This window comes from Mytilus trossulus, chromosome 10, assembly GCF_036588685.1.
Source record: "Mytilus trossulus isolate FHL-02 chromosome 10, PNRI_Mtr1.1.1.hap1, whole genome shotgun sequence".
Classification (NCBI taxonomy): Eukaryota; Metazoa; Mollusca; class Bivalvia; order Mytilida; family Mytilidae; genus Mytilus; species Mytilus trossulus.
Window position 1 is genome coordinate 62,671,137 of NC_086382.1, and position 21,248 is coordinate 62,692,384.

At 30.0% G+C, this 21,248-nt stretch overlaps 1 protein-coding gene across 25 annotated transcripts in view; it reads right to left on the bottom strand.

Annotated features, from left to right (window-relative positions):
* Positions 1–299: 299 nt before the first annotated feature.
* The window catches only part of LOC134688348 (androglobin-like), an 81,770-nt gene continuing 60,821 nt past the window's right edge, over positions 300–21,248 (bottom strand). For 20 of the 25 annotated variants that reach the window (XM_063548987.1, XM_063548995.1, XM_063548990.1 and 17 more), the window contains 22 exons: positions 20,873–21,029; positions 20,227–20,341; positions 19,754–19,921; positions 18,990–19,131; positions 18,520–18,603; positions 17,582–17,599; positions 16,256–16,292; positions 15,881–15,975; positions 15,468–15,561; positions 15,070–15,204; positions 14,127–14,280; positions 13,584–13,786; positions 12,668–12,867; positions 12,221–12,327; positions 9,593–9,652; positions 9,081–9,192; positions 8,100–8,231; positions 6,224–6,438; positions 5,876–5,971; positions 5,253–5,485; positions 4,305–4,488; positions 300–2,119 (listed from right to left, as the gene is read on the bottom strand). In XM_063548987.1, the coding sequence (XP_063405057.1) occupies positions 1,916–2,119; positions 4,305–4,488; positions 5,253–5,485; positions 5,876–5,971; positions 6,224–6,438; positions 8,100–8,231; positions 9,081–9,192; positions 9,593–9,652; positions 12,221–12,327; positions 12,668–12,867; positions 13,584–13,786; positions 14,127–14,280; positions 15,070–15,204; positions 15,468–15,561; positions 15,881–15,975; positions 16,256–16,292; positions 17,582–17,599; positions 18,520–18,603; positions 18,990–19,131; positions 19,754–19,921; positions 20,227–20,341; positions 20,873–21,029 (2,945 nt within the window). In that variant the 3' untranslated portion in view covers positions 300–1,915. Of the gene's footprint in view, positions 2,120–3,424; positions 3,525–4,304; positions 4,489–5,252; positions 5,486–5,875; positions 5,972–6,223; positions 6,439–6,996; positions 7,024–8,099; positions 8,232–9,080; positions 9,193–9,592; positions 9,653–12,220; positions 12,328–12,667; positions 12,868–13,583; positions 13,787–14,126; positions 14,281–15,069; positions 15,205–15,467; positions 15,562–15,880; positions 15,976–16,255; positions 16,293–17,581; positions 17,600–18,519; positions 18,604–18,989; positions 19,132–19,753; positions 19,922–20,226; positions 20,342–20,872; positions 21,030–21,248 lie in introns of all 25 variants that reach the window. The other 5 variants (XM_063548999.1, XM_063548982.1, XM_063548981.1 and 2 more) reach the window with 4 other exon arrangements.

The following is a 21,248-nucleotide window of genomic DNA, read 5'->3' on the forward strand; positions in this document are numbered from 1 at the left end:
CAACACAATTATGAAAAATTGGATCAAAGCAGATAAATGAACAACAAATGTTTGGCCAAACAAGAGTTTACATTGAACAAATGCAGACTATCTGGACTTATTTTTGTTCGTTGTAATTTGTCTTTGTATGTTTACTAATTCTTTTAAGCAGTTGTCCATGGTTGGTGAGGTCTGTCAGACAACTTTGGAATGCAATTGGTATACTTTTTAGGTATAATGAATACTTGACAGGATATTATTGCAGATACGTGCCAATAGTTTTTACTACTGTTATTTTAAAAAAATCAAAAACAAACCAGTTTTTCATGTTAAAATATCACATTTATTGAAATTCTCCTTTGAAATAAATATAGTTTGGAAAATATAATACAATCACAACACTTTATAATGGAATGTTACATAGATATGGTACATCTGATATGTTTTATTTGGTGGATTACTAGAAAACATCCACTGACATAGGCAAAACACAAATTATAGAGTAGGTATTTGTCATTCTCATTTACTGCAAATATTCTTTTATTCCAAAGGTAACTTTTTCTTGCATAGGTTCAATTAACAAGATGTTGCATACATTTAAGTTGCAAAAATATATATCAAGGCACATTTGTAAACAATAACTTTTTCTTCCAAAATCAATTAATTTTTTTTTAAATAAATCATTATTTTTCTTCAAAATTATCATCTTATAAATATAATTTACTTCTGAAATATATTCATAAAATAGCCATTTTAGCCCATAAATGTAATGAAGTTTGAACCCAAATCTTTGTTTAAATGGTGCGGAGATTAACTAAGAAAATTCAGCCTCAATTCAACCGTTTTATACTAAATACTAACAACATTAATACTCAAGTCTCTAGAGTCAAAGGTGCAACAGCAAGGCTATCTAGTGACCACAGATTAGAAATTGACAACACTGACCACACGACAAGTACGTCAGGACGGACGTCAATTAAGGGCCACTTGTGATCTCACTAAAATCCAGTGGAAGGACGGATTCTTGATACTAAATGGTTTTGGTAATAAGAAATTAGATTTGTTAAAATCAATCTTTTACATTATTGTACTTTTTTTTTGTACATTGAAAGAAAAACAAATATTTATCTCAAACATTTGAATAAGAAAGCAGTGGCTTAAAAACACATCACAAAAACTGAAAGCAAACATGAAAATTACAATAAACACAACTCTATGTTTGTATATTGCTACATTATCATTTTATTGCTCTTGCATAAATATAAGAATTGAAATTTAATTATTTTCAGGAAAATTTCATGATGAAGTGGAATATCCTTTTTTTAAACAAACCCTTAAATGTAGTCTAAAAATTCTTTTCAATGAAGCATTTTCTATGTTCAGAAAATGATCCAGCTTTCTTTGTATATAGTTGAAGGTTTTTCAAGAATGTAAAATTTTGGATAATGATATAGCAGGAACTTTTTCATTAAGTAGAACAAGAGTTAAAGAGAGACATATAATTCATGTTTATCACAGATATGCTTATTGTTAAACACTGACAAAACATCATACAAAATAAATACTACATGTCAATATTTCAATTCTGATGAAAACAAAATTCTTCTTCACTTTTTCACTCCTGACTAAACCTTTTATCATATTCTATATACAAAACTTATAACAAAAAAAAATATCTATGTACAATTTCATTATCAATGCCACAAAATACATATTTCCACAAAAAAGGCATTACATAACAATATTTGTTCACACAATGTTCATCTGGCTTCAGACTGTCTTCAATATCACAAATCTACATTCAGTCATTTCATGACTAATATTATACATATTCGTTCATATACACAATACATAAATAAGCACTTCATCAAATTTTAAAAATATGTAACAAAATAAATTGTCAAATTCAATAACTGTCTTCCTAATCACAAAATTATTATTTTTTCTTCTTTCCCCCGCCAGGACTTTTGGCACCCTTGGCACTTTTCCCTCTTTTAGGTGATTTTGTTTCAGATTCAGCTTTTGATGCTGCTTCCTTTTCAGCAAGGTCTTCTAAACGTTTTCTTTCTGCTTCTAAATATGTTTGTCTAAATGCTTCTCTAGGTTTGTTAATTTCTTCTCTAGCTTTATCAAGTATAACCTAAAAAGGAAAAACACAGCATTGTTTAACAAACAAAAAACACTCACTATTGAAACATATACAATGTATTAATTTTTAAAGTGACTGTTTAAAAGTTGGCCTTCTTAATCACAGACATAATGAAATTTCAATGTTTTTGTGATATGAATAGGAGGTATTAACAACTTCAAAATATTAACAAGTGTTCAACAATCTGTCACTTATTGCCAGCTTAATGTTATTGTTCTTGGAACTTTTTTGTATATCACAAGTAATCATGTGTTTACCCTTTATTAAGGAAATGGTCATGTTAGAGAGATTTGTGTAAGGTACTGAAACTTAAATTGTTCAAGAGTGAATCAGTTAATATAAGGTATAGTTATCTGAAGCAACATATTCAAATTCAGCAGAAGTGATTAAAAAAACCTAACAATTGTTGAAATAGCCATTTAATCAAAAAATCTAAATGAAAAAGAAAAGAATAGTTTAATCTAGTTTTTACATCAATGTAAAGAGTATTTGTAAAAATGTATCACTGTTAATGATTCACTGTAATGTGTGTGTTCTAAATTCATTTACAATGCAACAAATTCAATTAGAAAGCAAATAATTATCAACAGCAAAATAAAATTATGTATTGAATTCAATTCTTAAACCAAACAAAAGATTTACAAAATAAAATTTTGTATTGAATTCAATTCTTAAACAAACACAATAACATAGAATAACAGAAGAATATTCAACATGCAAGAAAATGATAAAGAAGAAAAGTAAAGCATTATAAGGCTACATGAAATTGATAATAAGTTTCTCATCCTCCCTCAAGTATTGAAAGAAAAAAAAAAATTCTTCTTGACTTTCATTGAAATATGTCAGTAAGTCAAAAGAAATAAATGTAAAAATGAAAATTCCATGGGTGGAGGGATTGAATTTAACAAAATCATGTAGCCTTACTTTCTGGGTTTTCTGTTAGATTGAGTACAAATAATTTGAGCACTAAATAAATTTTATATGCTGTAGAAATCATATTTTTGCTTTAAATGGAGTAAAATTGAATGGAATAATAAGGATCTAGATTCTCTAAAGCAAATATATTTTTAAAAGTTTTCATTTGTATTTTTGAAACAAATATGTAACACGAGTATGTAAAATAAATAATATTGTTTAAAAAAAGTATAAATTGTAAATATTGTATTTATATTTTTTGAATGTTTTGGGATCTTTATATAAAATTATGATTATTGTAACCCTTATTATGAAATTTTACGCATTTCATGACAGAGAGCCCAGATCAAATTACAATGAGATTAAAGAGATTATACAAACAGGCAGATATTTAGCACTGTTTTATGAGAGGTAGTCTTGTTCTTCCATATAAGTAATCTTTAGCATGGTTATAAGCTTCCCTGCTGATATCAGTTATCTCCTAAAAATCAATGGTACAAACATATGGCGAAATGATTGGAAAATCAATTGCTCTCATTCAAACATCCCATGTCAGAATCAGGAGATCAAACAACAAAACAAATGTTAGTGGAATACAAAAGAGGGATGAAAGATACCAAAGGGACAGTCAAACTCATAAATCATAAATCTAAAATAAACTGACAACGCCATGGCTAAAAATCAAAAAGACAAACAATAGTACACATGACACAACATAGAAAACTAAAGAATAAAAAAAAACTAGGGGTGATCTCAGTTGCTATGGAAGGGTAAGTAGATCCTGCTCCACATGTGGCACCCGTTGCATTGCTTATGTGATAAAAAAATCAGGTAAATAGTCTAATTCGGTAGGTCACATTCATGAAAGGAAAGGGGATTGTAGTTACAATGTAAGGAACATATCCGATATCATTTGTTAAATGGTTATTCCATAACAAGACATCACTCTAGGAAAGAATAAAGCAAAAGCTGTTACATGACTGAAATACATGCTATTAAATACAAGTGAAAAAATATAGAAATGAGTTTGGGCAAGCTTTATTTCAGGTTGTTTTAGCTTTTTATTCAGTCAGAATTTTTCAGAACTTTGTGAACATTTAACAATTGATTACAAGGTGGTGAAAAGATAAAAAAAAATAAGAAAGTATTGATCCAGGATTAAATAGAGAAAAGCATGTAATGAATTTTGACAATTTTAAAACTCTACAAACTTGTTAGATGGAAGCTACAAGCACGTTGTAAGATATGGAATGGTAATTACCTGCAACTCTTCACATTCCTCCAGTTGCCTGATTTTAATTTGATTTCTGTTATTTTTATCAGTATCCCGCCATGTTTTGACCTGGTTTCTGAATTGGTTGTATTCATCAACTTCCTGTTTCTGTTCCTCATCACGACGACGTATCTCCTCATCATCTAAATACCTCGGCTCTCTTGATCCTTTCCTGTAAAATTGTATCACATCATTTTAGAGTTTAGTATTATTACATATTTAACTTTTAAATTGACATGTATTTATACATAACAGGGAGAAAAAAATCGCTATAAAACATTCTCAATCTTATTAAATAAGTATCTGCATTCTGCCAATAAGCAAGAAACCTCAAGTAATAGACCTCTTTTGAGTTCATCCGTCACTGTAAAAAACTCGTCAATTATACGCGCCTTTATCACCGTCATTTGTGTGTTTAGGGGCGTCGTCACTTCCCTTCCAATGTTGAGCGAGTGGTTGGAAAACTATAATTCTATATTATACGAATTATTCGGCAAATTGATTTCTCAAAATTGACAATCAACACTGCTGTCATTAGGGAATTGTCAGTAAGTACCGACAGAGCAACCATTATTTCTAGTTTATCCTGCACAAAGACGATCACTAAGACGCTTGATGAACGTAAATAATGCAGGGATACAGGCGAGCCCCTCTATCTGGTAAATGATGTCATAAATGCGTGCATAATTGACGAGTTTTTGCCGGTGACGGATGAACTCGAAAGTGGTCTATTCATTGACAGTTATACCTATAAACATCAATAATACATATTGAGTAATGATAGAAGTTAGTAATTTTCATAAAATGTCTGTTTTCCAAAATTTATGATTATAATCATGATAATAAAGCAATGTTATTTTAAAATATCTTATCTTTGCAATGTTTTGACTCAAAGACACAATGACATTCTAAACTGCAATGCTCTAATTAAATTACCTTATAAATGGAGAAACATCCAAAGGTGCCAACATTTCTTTAGGTGTGGGTGGTCGTGGAGGCTCCAATGTAAGGTTCTCATCCCCAACCTCGTGAAGGGACATAGGAGTAGGAGGTGGCATTACATCTCCCTCCTCCTCTGATTTCTTCTCTTCTCCGCCTTCTTCTTCCTCTTTGTCTGGATGTAACTTGATGGTGTGTGTGCTCAAATACTTCAGTCTGGACTGTAATGCCTGTAAGATGAATATAAACAGTCATGTACAGTTTTAAATCGAATTCTGTGCATGTTTTTATATTTTGAAATTTCCCTTTTTTTTCCTTAACTGTAGAACAAATAATGAAAATATTCTGTTTAAAACTATTTGTTTTCAAACTAACTAAAAAAAATGACATTTTTAATTTTCAAAAAAGAATATAAGACAAATATTTACAATGATTTAATAAAATTATCAAAACTAGTCTTTTGCCCTGTAAATTTTATTATTTGAAGTCTGACCAAAAAATTTACAAAACTCCCTAAAGATCAGGTTTCTGATGGGGAACATTATGTCTACCATATATTTAAGAACAACAATAAATGAAACTTAAGAAGGCCAGATGCTAACAAAAAAACAATTGAATACCTTTGCTGCACGTCCAGGTTGAGCAGTCTCCCAGGCTTTCTTCATGGCTCGGATTTCATCTGCTCTTTCAGTGTCTTTCTTTACTTCAATATTTTCCTAAAAAATAAAGTAGAAATATATCAATCTTATCACTTATTAATCATTTCATCTCCATTATAACCTCTTTTTACCTGATTTTTTCTCATTTTCAAGGTTCAACAGAACAGTTTAAAGAATACTCCATGAAATATAAAATATCAGTTCTTGATAGCCTGCAAATCATTTATCAAAATTTGGTTACATAGAAAATTCTTAAATCTTAGTACATGAAAGCATTGAGACTAATGTACTGCCAGATATAGTACTCACCGATTCTTTGTCATCACTGACAACTCTCAATGTCCAATGAGGTTTACTCTGATCAAAGGCTTGTGATGGTGGACGTGATCCCTTCCCGTCTTTATCTTTGTCCTTCCCTTTGTCTTTGCCTCCTTTTCCTCCTTTAGCTCCTGACTTATTTGTACTTGCAGATGCAGGAACTTTCTCTTGTTTTGGTGGAGAAGCAGGTCTCTCTTTGTTGGCAACTAGAAAAAAATGGTAACTGATGAATTTAATTTCAAGTCAAACAATTTTAGAGACAATGTTAACAAATATTCAACTACATTTGTTTTTTGTAAAATAAAGAATAAATGAAAATAAAAAGAATTTTGGCAAGATGGAAAACATGAAACAAATAGGATAGGTAACGAAACCTCTGTTCTTTCGATAATCAAAAAGTCAAATACTGGTATGTGCTATGAAAATTAATCTTATTATAATGCATGACAAATAAATATAATAATATCTACTAGGTCTAGTTTATGCACTATATGTATTTTATATGATGGTATGTTTATAAAAATAATGATGAAAGTTTTAACCTAAAAGTGAAAACAAGATGAAAAAGGAAATATTCTAAATTATTTGGGTATTAAAATAAAGATCATGAATATATGAAGGAACATATAGAAATATAAATTTAGTACATTTAGGTCAGGGTAAGCCTATTATAAAAGTCATATAATAATTCAACTATAAAAAAAAATACCCACACCATGAGTTTTCTTAGAAGCAATGAATTATTTAAAGCTATAAAAAATTACCATCTACATCATTTGATTCAGGGGGACCTGTAAAACATATATTTGGTTGAAAAAAGAGATAATCTACTAATTAAATCTTGAGTGTCTGAGTACCATATACCAGTCTACTCCCTGCTAAAGAAACTATCAAAATAAATATAACACTTAAGTTTCAATAATAGAATATTAATGGGGTGTTCATCAATCTTGGTAATCGATGTCCTAAGTAGATTTTTCTCTTTATGCCTAAACATTGGAGGATTTGTCATTTACCAGATTACTGAAGTTTTATTCAGACATTTGCAGGAAGAAGAAAAAGTTTTCAAATATTTTTTCCTTCAAAGCAACATTGAAAAAAATATTCATAAAATTGTATTTTTTTCAATCTCTTCAAAATGGTACCAATAAAAACAAATGAGTTTAATAACAATTCTCTATTTCATTCTCTATTGGTTTTATTTCCAATCATATCAACTTAAGTTCTCTCTTTTGCTACAAAGTCCTGAAGAGTGAAATCTGGAGATGATATAATGTTTTGCTACCAACATTCATATTGTATCTTCAGCATGTACTCTGTATATCATCTCTACCCCAGAGTACTTCTGAAACTTTTGTCTCCACATAAAATACATACAGAGTTCAAATCTTGAATTCTTTTTTCCTGTTTATATATTAAATGAATTGTAAATCTCTTTTGAGTCAGATAAGTTTCCTGAATTGCTATAAATGGCAAAGCTTTTCACAAATAATTTGAAAGAAATGGAAGAAAATGTGTTAAAAAAATGCATGCAATTGTATTTTAGAAGAATCTAACCATCACCTTTATATTAGAAAAAAACACAGAGTTCTGACCATCACCACTGAATTTTAAAAAACCAACAGGATTTTTTTTCATGGTAAAGAGTAGAGAAAATGAGATAGATCTCAATATATATGGTATTAAATTCAAACATATATTTTCTATCCACTCAATAATAACAGAGAGATTGAGGATGAGTTTTTAGAAATGAATACAAAAAGATGAAACAATTCTTTTTACCCTTTAACCCATGTAAATATATATAATTGATAACATGCATGATGGGAAGGAAGAAGACTGAAACACGTCAATTCTATTACTCAACCTTTCAATAAGGCACTGCTAGTTATCATCTTTGAACGGACACTCATCATTTTATTTTTAAAACCTGATGATGGTTTACTGTTTTTTTCCTCCTCGATGGCTTCCAGCTCAATTTCTTCTTCAGTTCGTATAGCTTTATATAACAAATGTAAGCAATGCTTACTGATTAATTTGAAAGACTTGTGAACTTGATATCCTTCTTAATAGGTGGCTGACACAGAGAAATGTATGACCTGTATGTGATTATGTAGTTTTTATAGTAGTAGACAAATGATGTTATTAAAATAGCAATACTTTCACATGTAATCTATGCAAAACCTTCAAATTCACCCAACTGAACCAGGACTAAAGGTGCAGGGCTACATAATCTCAATGGAAATATTTACACAACTGCATACCGAATATAATTGACTTATTACAAGTGGTACCCCTTAAATTCTCTACAAACTTTTAATATATAAACTAGGCGAGGGTTTCATAGTTAACGAACCAGTGACTGAGAGAATGAGGCCATATATTTTCAATGAAAATAAAATATGCTTATGTTAAAACTACTGCACACCAAATAGTATTGACTTAAGTGGTTAACCAGAACCTATAACTAAGCTTACAGCTAAAAATATTAACCCAAACCTTCGTAGTAATAACCAAGCTTACAGATAAAAATATTAACCTTAACCTATCTAGCTTTATTATACCAGCACAAACTACTGTGGATTCATTGTTTTTAAGTGCATACCAATTTTTGTGGATTAAGGATAACATACTTGTTTGTGGATATTTAATTTCGTGGTTTTGTGCAAGTCTGCATACAAGCATATAGGTTGCCATTCAGTGAACATTTAATTTTGTGGTTCATCTTTACCCACGAAATCCATGAAAATTGGTATCCAACAAATAATAATGAATCCACAGTAATTTAAAAAAACTTATTCATCTAACATAATGAAAGATTAGTAACTAGAATATATATGCAGCTTACTTTTCAGATCATTCTTCTCCATTTCCTTTAACATTTGTACGAACGCCCAGCTAGATTCACCCAGTGGCCAGCTATCCTTCTCCACTGTGGCCTGGATTACATACTTGTGACTCTGTACAGTATAATAGGAATCATCATTGATTTATTTATAAACAAAATTCTATAATAATAAAAATTCACTTTTTTCTTTTAACATGTTTTAAACAATATTGTTTGCATTGCATAATTGTTTTAATAACTAGTTTCTACTAGAAAATATTCTATTTTAATGCATTTACAAAAATTTAACTGTACAGAGAAAAATTTTAAAATCTAAAAATGTTTCAATCTCATGAAAAATGATCAATATCAGCAGAATTGAAATTTTTAAAAATATGAAAATAAAGTAGTTTCCATTTGGTAATTGAAAAAACAACTTATCTTCATTCCATTTGCTTGGCCAAACAACTCATGCAACTAGCTCATGATCAGAGATGATGAAAATAGAAAACACATGCCAAATAAGATCTTACCTTGACCTCTTGATCACCTTCACCATCACTCAGTGCAGCATCTGAATGGTGACTTGACCTCTGAAAATATTGCATCAATCACATCACACACCATGACCTATTGCTATACATTTCATGTGCTTTTATAGATAATAAAGAGGTGTTATCATTACATATCCAAATAGAAAATTGGTGGATTGAGATTATGAATATTGTCTATCACATACAAAGTTGTGCAGTGTTGTGTAATTATACTAATTTCTCCAGTGAAAACCTTCTTCCATAGAACTTGCAAAGAAAAATACATCTCATTAGGCAATGGAGAACTATTCTGTTTCATCTTTGATAGTAAATAATAAGTTCACACACATTTTACTAGAGCAATTTTAAGATCTGTATCTTACATAAACTTTCTTTCTCATATTAAAAAAACTTTAATTTACAAAGTAGACAATACATATATATATACATGTAGTTTACTTTTAGCGTCAAATAGCACAATAACTTGTAGTGCATTTCTTTTAAACAATAATTGCAAGTTAAAAAAATCCCTTCTGCAATTCTAAAAGGTGTCTTCAACCTATGCCAACATTTGATAAAAACATATTCAATCTATGCCTACAAACAAAATACAATAGGTGTTGTTATAGCAATTATTAATTAATAAAAGGTTAAATACAGTCAGTTTATTTAAGCATTAAAAATACTCTTTGAAATTTCAGAAATAAAAATAAAGTAATTGGAAAATTGTGTTGTAGTAAAAATGGATTTTTTTTTCTAAAAGTACAACATTTGTTAAATAGAACCCTTGATACTAGCAAAATTGAGTTGAAAAAAATAAAAAAAGCAAAAATGACAAAAAAAAAGGCTATCTTTCTGAAATTAAACACTTAAATATAACAATACTTGAGAAAAAAAAGAGATAACAAGCTATTTTATTGGTGCAATTTTTTATGATAATATGTTTTCATTATTTTGTTGATAAAATGATGATAATGATATAATTTGCAAAACTACTAAAAATTGAGTGTAATTTATACAAACAAACTTGTGACTATCCTAAGACCACCATTATAAACCGCTTGTGTAGTCCCTACTTTGTGACCAACTTTAGAAAATGTCAAAATTTAGGACCACTTAGTGAAACCCACTAAGGACTAGAATAAACTTTAAAATCATTCTATGACATGTCTTACTCCTGAGATATCTTTGTGAAACTTGCACAAGAGACCAAATGATAACATGACACCAGTTGATTGTGCAGATGCAGCATCATATCTTATAGTATGAGTTTTGAGACAATCATAATAGTAATTTTTTTCTAATTCTATGTACAGTAGTTGTCTTTTGTTTATGTTATTTATACGTTAAAATCAATCGGGTCCAGGACCAATCCAGTATATCTTATGATAATCCTTCGTTTTCAAATCAATTTCCTATGTGCATACATTTAGAGTAATAAAGAGCTAGTAAACTCAGTGTTAATAAATATTTCTGGTTATGAAATACATTCTTCTGCATTTATTTCCATATTTTTCTAGAAATTCACAATTGCATGATTGTTTGTAGTTCAATTATTGTGTGTATACTAAAAAAAGGAGTGAGCCAAGGCTCCGTGTTGAAGGCCGTACATTGACCTATACTGGTTTACTTTTATATATGATTGTTGCTTTACGTCGCATTAGCACAAAAAGGCTTTATCGCGGCGAACTTTTATAAATGTTATTTGGATGGAGGGATCATGTCTCATTGTCACTCACACCACATCTTCCTTTATCTATATGTTAGAATTCATAGTGAACATTTATAATAGATATTTTACTTAATTCAGTGCTTATTAAATACACGAGTAACAATAGTGTATTTTGCCATTGTATTTGAAGAAAACTATTTTTATATAAAATTTAATATTTTGATCAAATATTTTATATTACATGTATTTATGAGAATGACACTAATATATATTTAATATGACAAGATGCTTGCTTCTTTAATAAAAATCCATAAAATTCTTCTTTTTCCTCATCATTTCATTATATTAATTTTTAAATAGTTCCTATATGAAATAGAGATCATCAACACACACAATTATACCTACATTTTCACTTGTGTTGTACTTGTAAAACCTTTATACTTTAACGGTAGGTTTAAACTGGTTGTAAATTGATTAGCCCCTGATTAATTTATGTTTTTATAACACTTAATCTGTAACAAATTATTCAACCTATGCCAACATTTTTTCATACAATTTTATACCTAAATTTCAAAATGTTGGCATAGGTTGAATGAACCATTCTAAAATTAGCTTTTTACAGTGTGGATGTACTACTTTTGGAACAAATTATATTGAAAACTTCATCAACTCTAACTCATAATATGGACTGTTTGATGCTAAGGGGTCACTCATCAAATTTAAATTAGACATATCAAATTCAAAGGTTTTTTGTTTAAGATACTGTAATGAATCAATTACCTGCCTTGAATAAAGATTCAAATAGTTTCCTTTTTTGTAATGAGTGTGTTTATCCACAAACATGACTGAATGATTGCATGTGCATGGAATGAAAATATATACAATTTCTACTGCAGCCACAGCATGCTCAATGAATCCCCACCCCACACACTGCTATAATTTCTCACTATACTTACAGAAGCAGTTCTTTCTATACTTTTAGCTGAACTTGTCCTTTTTCCACCCTTCCCAACATTCTCTTTACTTCCTCCTTTGCCACCTTTCTCTTTGGAATCTTTGTTGGCTGTAGAAAAAAAAAGTCATGACTGATATAACAAAGAAATAAAAGAACAGTTCCAATGTTCCCCATGTTGCATTAATTTAATATATCCAAGGGGCATAACTCTTTAAAATTTTTTTTATCATCCACCAATTTAGAACTTGTCCAAGATATTGCTGATATTAACCTATAATATACAGGCAAGAATTGTACCTGTGAGAGTGATAATGATACCATTTTCCATAAATTTAATATTGCCAAGAGACATAAAAAAAAGGTCAATCTACACCATTTATTCTCTCGAAGAGTGTTGTCTCATTAGCAATCATACCACATTTACTTTTCTTTATTTGATCATACTTACAAGCTCTAGAACTAGGTCTAGGTTCATTAGGGTCATAGTCCCTGTAGAAGATAAATGCTGGTAAGACTGCATGGCCTTTTCCTGTTGTGCTGGCTACTTCCACATTCTTATCCAGTACAGTCAGTTTTATATAGACATCAGTTTTGGAAGTGTTTAGTTGGATGCTTCCTACATGGTCCTCTAATACTTTTACAGTGTACCTTATTGAAATAAACAATCCATTTATTGAAAATATGTAGTCTGGTTTATTGATCATATCATTTACCCCTACTGACTAAATTTAACCTTTACCTGTACCAAAGTTGCCAAGTATTAGATGTAAGGCAGCCGTCTAGACATTGTCTTACTTATTCTAATATTATTTAAAATTCTAAAATTAACAAGAAACAAGTTTTAAAGAGTCCTTACAATCACACAAATCAATTCAAAATTTTGAAATTACACAAATAAAACCTTTCAGTATCTTTACCTTTCATGTCTTTTTTTTTCAAGTTTATAAACTTAATAATTTTGCTGTTTGTTTAAATTTTTTAAAATTCAGCAACCAAATTAAACAAAAAGGGGTGTCTGAATAAATCAGCTAATTAGTGCTCATTCCAAAAAGCTTAAATTGTAAACATAGGATGTGGATAATTAAGCAAATAACAACATTACTGTACACCAACTTCTTTTCATGGATACTCTATTACTTGCTCACTTTGTGGCGTTTTATTTTCTTGACTTTCTAATTTACTTTACGAGTTGAATAAGAAAAATCCAAGTTTTTTACATAATAGCAACAAATTTATATTCATGTTATTTATTTGTACTAAAAAAAGTCGCTAAAATAAATTGCTAAAGAAAATTAGATGGTTTACAGTAGTTACAGTCCGAATGTGCAACTTCATTTCAGCACCTTATATAATAATAAGAATACCTCAGAATAACATTTTTAGGATTGGGTATGTAGTAGTCTTTCTCTTCTATACATCTGAAGTTACTGTTGAGTTCACTCTTGGATGGATTTGAGGGGTCAGGTTTTGGGAGGGGGCTGAGGGATCCAATCATTCTCATCCTCCATCGTCCACTAGGTATACCCTGGTCAGTTGTCCTTGCTGTGGCCACAAATGTGTATCCTTTCTGTAATGAGAATTTAAAATCCAATGCTTATGCCATTAATTATCTCTTTGTAAAAAAAAATGTTCACAAATCTAACTTTTATTTGAACAAATTTGCATCTTCATAGCCAAAACTGTATGAGCACCTTTAAACTTTTTTTTTTCTCTCGCTTTTTAAAAAAATTAACAATTTCAATCATTTCTGATAAAAACAAATTCTAACAATCTATACAATTTCTATCTTCAAAAGAAATACACTTTTTTACATTAAAAAATGAATTTACTAGTATACTACAATACCACATGAATAATTACAAATTCGAAGTATTTTATATCATTTCTGGCAAAGAAGGAATTATTACCTTATTTTTCTTGTAAACATGAGGAGCTACTTTCTGGAAGACCCTTGGTATCTCTTCCCCTGTATCATTATTGATAACTTGTAACATACATGTGTTAATACCAACATACATCTTAGGTACTGCTAACATCTCTTCTGTTACATGGAAAATATCCCTGAAAACACAAAAAACAATCCTTTTACATAGATACTTATATTCTAATATATCTTCAAGTCGGTCTGGATTAAAGGAGTCATCAGCAGTGTTTTAATTTTAATAAAGAGTTTATAAAGTGATTAGAGTGAAGTGCGCATATTTGCCGGGGACACAATTTCGCCGTTTTATAATTTTGAGTTGTAAATACTTCAAAAGATGGCTGAAATGGAAGAAATATGCCAGTAACTAAGATTTTTATAACAAATATGATTTTATTTTAAACTACAACAAAATTGCAGCAGTTACCGCAAAGGACCGAAAAAGGGATAACGATTTTCGGCCATTTTTCTGAATGAATAACAATATTTCAAAGAAGTATTTCTTAGTAAATCTTTGACTGATTGCCCTGAATTTCAGTGCTGTACACCTTTGAAATGTCTACTATTGCTATCTATAATGAATTGATTTGAAAAATATTGTTTAAAGCTGCAGTTTTTTTAGGTTTAAATAGATGTATAAAAACAGCGAATATGTGTCCCCCATTGACAAAACATCAGGCAATTTCAATCACCCTTTAATCTTACTTTTCAGATGATTATTTTCATACAAACATGTTTTCAAGCTTAAGAATATTTTGCATTTGAAGTTATCTTCATATAGAAATATCAGTATACTTCAAAAACATATAGACCTGTACATTAACTGTAGAAAACATGGAAAGATATGGCAAAAATGAGCACCCCACTCTACTATATAAATATTATTTCACTAATGAAACAAATAAGATGACCAATTGATAGTGACTTACCTAAAGACAACAAACCATGAGTTTGGAGGATGGTCTGGATACTGACCACTGTAATCATCATAAGAGATCTTGTTCCATTCATCTTTATGGAAAGGATACTTGACCATGACATCTGGGTCCAGTTTGAACATATATCTGTAATATGTTGACAAAAAATATTGAGTAAAGATTGAAAGTCTTGTATCAATATGTACTAATGAACTCATAGTAAAGTTAAATATTTTTTGTTTGATTATTGGAGCATGTTAGCAACACATGCTTTTATTTCGAGGAACTCTTTATTTTGATTTTTTATTGAACAAGCTTCATAAGGTTTCAATATATTTTAATGCTGAGTCTTGTTCTGTGATTAAATTCTTTTCTTTTTTATCATTTCTGACTTTGACCCATTATTTTACCTGAAGAGAGATAATCCATATTGTTCAGCATTCTGTTCTAATACAGCCCAGGATTTCTGTAGAGTTTCTGATACTTTCTTGTTTACTTCAGTTCCTGGAAAAGTATAAACCAAATTCAAATAAAACTTTCATGGCAGTACATAGGTATTAGACACTTATATATGTACATTGGGGAATGTAAATCAGTCTACAAAGTCATTTATCTTTATACAGGTGTATATAGGTTTTTTTATATTCAAATGCAGTTCTATGAGTTTTAAATGCATACAAAATTTCTTTAAAGTCCCAATAACACCAAATTATTATATATATTTTTAGCATGAAGTGGCTTCTTTCTTAAGTTATATTTCTTTCAATAACTTCATGAAGAAATTAACAGATTTTCTCAAAATAAAGAAGTAAATTGCACTGACCAGGAGTTCTAGCCTGTGTCATCTTTCTGACCCATGAACCTCTCCAGTTTCTCTGGATTTTAACCAAAGCAATCTGTTCATCTGGAGTCATCTCCCTGTAATTTAGAAACATGATAAGTATAATTATAATTTACCAAGAAAAAACAAATAAGTCAACCTTGAAGAGGAAAGTCAATAAAGTAGGGTTGGAAATTGAAATTGTGTTACCACAGCCAATATTGTTATTTGCCCAGTGGTAAAATGATCAAGCATAAAGTGTAAAGTGTATGGGTAAGCCAAGCTCAAATGTAAGGGGCCATGGACTACTGGTTCCCTATATTACCCCCCCCCCCCTCCCCCCAATTCCTGATATCATACTAAGCTGATTAAACTTACCTATTTGCCCATTGGTTTTCTGCTTTATCTGCTTCTCCTGAAATATTTTTTTTTTTGTTAAGTTTACAGCAACAAATCAATTGTATTATAACTAATCTATTATCAAAACAAAATAATACAATTCAAAAATAGATTTGTAATCTTGTAAAACTGACAAAAGATTGTATCAACAATACGTATATAACATAGGAAAATATGTCTTAATAAATTATTAGCACTAACATTATGTACAAATTATTTTCCTGATCTCTGACAAGAATATAAAAGTTCAGATTTTTTTTCTCCATAATTGATCAATTAACTAAAAAGGTTTAAACTTAATTGAAGTGAAACATAAACAAAACTGTAAATTCAGAAACTATTTGCAACGATCTTATAATCATTTTTCTGAATTTACAGTTTAAGAACCCTCATAGTTAACTTTTACCTACAATAGTAAATTAAAAGTCAGAAAGTTATAGATTTTTCTAAGTATGTGCACGCTAAATAAAACTTTGACTATAGATTTAAATACAAATAAAATTAACTTAAATGAATGCAATCCATATGAAGATAAATAGAGACTACCTTAATAACTATTATTAGCACCCTCAACCTAAAGATTTTTTATTAATTTTCTTTCATGTTACTGCTATAATTCATGACTTCATACTGATTAACCTCACCCTATTTAGCATTCCCAATAGAATCTTTAAATTAGTTATATGCGAAAATGGTTAAAAATGAGGAAGTATTTAAAGTTAATTTTCAAACCATGACAACATTTAATATAATAAAAAAAATCAAACAGAAAAATTATCATGCAAAACAGATCAAAACATTTCTGGCAAATTACAAAGCATTGTGTACCATCAGATTCTATAAGGCATATCTTAATATTCATTACTCGTTAAAAAAAATTTGCAAGAATTTCTTAAATTTTATTGGATTAGAATGTTTTTTAACTTTTAGTTGAATACTTAGAATTTTCATCCTAATAAGGTTATCAGAAGTTTAAGATCTGGAATTACCACTATTATAAAAGACTTATTCATGGGGTTTTTTAAACAAATGAAGCTACTTCACAGAAACTTATAAATAGATCATGAGGGAGGTTACAGGGTTAGATTAAATAGAAAGCTTATCTCAAAACTGTTTAGAGAGCAGTAAGGACAATATTGCTGATCACCACAATTGAGTGTTTATTTTTTTTTTCTAAATATTATTTATTACAAATGGTATATGGCCTGATGATACACAATAACTTAAAACTTATGGAAAACTGAAAATTAACTTGCAACAAAAAATACACTACTGTTAAAACCATAAAGCCAGTATACCACATACCCTCTACTGGGGCTGCCTCTAAAGACATGCAGGATAAAAATTAATCACAAAAATATCCCAGCAAAACATGCAATGTATTAATATTGAACGAACTGCTAAAATGTTATTTTCCAAGCTTTAATTGAAATTAAGAAAAATATTCTTAAAAATTAAAGTTAAACAATTATAATTTATATAAATATCAAGGATCTTTAGAAGGAAACTTATAGGAGTAACAATAAATAAATTTAGAACTTCAATTGGGGCTAAAAACACAAAAATCTACTGAATCAATGTACTAGATAATAAGCAATATGACAATTTTGTTCTCCTTAAATATATAGTGATGGCAGTCTGATGTTTTAAGTAACATAAAACACATCCTTCAAAAGCAATTTCTAAAACTGGAAAAAAAATTGACTCACTTAAGTAGTCACTCCTGTGATATTTAAATTATTCTAAATGGCAATACCATTTGACATAACCTATGTTGTTGATCTATCATGTAAAGACACTGAGGAAACAGACCACATTATTAAAATTAAACCTGACAAATGGCATTGGTTTGTGTTTAACACTTCTTTACGCACTATTGGCTATTTTCTGGGGGTCAGTTTTTCTTGGTGGAGTACTACTAGTGTTTTCGCAAAAGGTTATTGATGCATTGAAGAAAACTGCTGGAAATTTCAGGTTAAATTACAACAAGGAAACTGTCATCTAAACAGTACTTGTTTTTAATACAACAATAGACAAATACATGTTAAATTCTTTGTGTCAATACATTTCAAAAGATAAATCCATCAAAATTATTCAGCAGTGTTTATTGACAAATAAAAGGTTCATGCTTAATAACTTAATACTTTAACAACATGCAACTGTCCTACAATAGAAAGTTTTTTAGTTAACACTGAAATTAGCTATCATTAATTAATCTGTGTATATTTTTTTCCCTCACTCACGTTTTTTATCAGCATCTCCTTTTTTATCTTTGTCTTTCTCTCCCTTGACTGGTTTAGTGGCTGATCTGGTTGATCCTCCTGTCCCTAGATAACAAACATCATCATTTTAAACAACATTTTATTCATTTAAAACTTTTAATATCAAAACTATTTCTAGTCTCTTAATTATTGCAAAGGGGCTTTTAGGGCAATTTATAACAAGTAAAACTAATGAGGACAGAACTTCCAAATAGTAAAAGGGCCTCAAAATTTATCCTTGTTTGACAAGATGTGTCTCTTTGTCTTGTTTCATTGATACTGGAATTTAAATTAAATTAAACATTTCTTTAGGAAGTAAAATATATCGATATTTGGCAAAATACTGAGTCAAGACATCAAGTGTACAATTGCAACATGCTTGTATCCATCATTTATGTATAAAGCATTATTTCTAAATATAAGACATAATGAAAGGAAGAAAATTGAAATACCTGGCCGGCTGCTGGTAGGTAGGCCTAAGATATTCTTTGTAACAGCATCAAATGTAAAAGTTCTCCAAGCGAATGCCAAGTCATGTGACAACATCTCTGACAAGCCATCCTTCAGTGTGTGGTATAATGCTTGATTAAATATCTAAAATAGAAGTACTTATAAATCAAATCAAATTCATAAACTATTCAACTATATGAAATGATTGCTGATTCCTTAAAACATATTAGATAGTAGTAATTTAGCACAACCAAATTAAGCCTATGGACCTCTCAAATAGTTGTTGCAAGGTCTCTTGAATGTGAAACTGCATTTATAAAGACTACTGCAATTAAATTGTACAATAAATTGGTTAATATAGATTGTTTTCATATTTCATAAAAAAAAATAATCTTTTTTTTTTCATTTTGTAGTTGTTTAATGTAGGTTGTAATATTTCACTATGTGTTGTTACAATCAGTGGAAATGACTATCTGTGACATCACTGAATACACAGAGAATCAAAATTTCTCTAGATAAATTAAATTAAAACAGTATTTTTTATGATTTAAAGATTTTGAAATATTTAAATGTGTAAAAAATAGAATAATGAAATGACATTATTTTTTCATATTTGTAAGGAATCGCGGGTATAGAACTCCCCCTCTTGTCCCATTCATGTAATCCAAATCTGGAAATGATGTTGTTTTGACATTGTTTTGTCATATCTGTATGGACAGTCACAGGTGACTATCTCCTCCCCTTGTCCCACCCATTTAATACAAACCTGGAAATGATGCTGTTTTGACATTGTTTTGTCATATCTGTATGGACAGTGACAGGTGACTAACTCCTCCCAGTTCTGTTTGAATCCCTCTGGGTCGCTAAATGAGTTAATGCATTTCCCTATACAGTTAATAACCTGGGTGGCATTGTCAACAAATCTGCAACTTTCCTACAAAAGATATGGCATAGATCAGAAAATAGTTGTGGCTGGTTGATTGTGAGACAATTTGTTTACAAATTAAAATAAACAGTAATCAAATTCAAAAGGTTGGGGTTTAATATCAAAATTAAATTGTTTAAAGATCACATAATTTTATTCATGAGGTTTAATAATTAGACATGTGCCATTTTAAAATACAAATCCAATCACTTGCTGAAAGTGTTCAATTTGTGAATCATGTAAAGAAGACCACAACTACAATTCATTCCACAAGTAATGGTGTATTTTTAACACCTTTTTCAATATATCTGTACCTTTCTAAGTTCTTTCATAACAGATTCTTCATCTCCAAATACAAATGGAATGGTAGAACAAAGATGCACTGTATGTCCAAGAGGAGAAGACATCATAAATCTCAGAACATGGCGTCTGAAAAATATAAAAACAAAGATGTAATGAATGTAAAAAGGAAACTACATCATAAGTTTAAGAATATGGCGACTGAAAACAATTAGAATAGTAAAACAAAGGTGAAATGTGTGTTCAGGATGAGAAAACACCATAAATCTGGGAAAATATAAACTGAAAAAAAGTATTTTCTGTATGATAAATATCGTAAGACATTAAAAACTTAATAACATGGCAACTGAACAAACCACAGCAGATAATTCATTGTGTGGACCCCTAATTTAAAAAGTACCTTCTAAAGTTACCAGTACCTAACTTTTCAACAGAAAATAATAAAGACAGTAATTAATCTTTATATTCACAGAACTAAAGTACACATTTTGTTGAAGAACCAGCTGAAGCCTGGCTCATGGTGCAGGATTTCCTTGATGTGTTGAAGACACATCAGTGGCCTTTCGGCTGTTTTGTGATCCTTGGTCGGATAATTGTCGCTTCCACATATTCTCTGTTTGCATTCTCAATTTTATCTGTTGTGACAAAGTTTTGACTTACCCTGGTGGTAGGCTAAGAACAGCTGCTCTGTTACCAGTGGTGCGTAGACGAAGTATTGGCTGTCCTGTCACCAAACTTTTCCAGGAGTAGGGTTCAGCAACCAATGTCCCTGGGGTGACTGGAGGGGGTGGGGCTGGTGTTCTACCAACTACTGATCCTATAATGTAATACATTTTTGACATCATTTGTGTGGTTATACAAGTTTTACAAGTTTACTTTTCTTATAATCGCCTACAAAATTTAATTAAACTTAATACGCGATTGGCTATATATCTGCTTAAACTGTGAAAATAATCAATTCATGAAAATTTTGTCAATATGAATTCTTCTCTGTCATTCTAAACTAGAGGCTCTAAAGAGCCTGTGTCGCTCACCT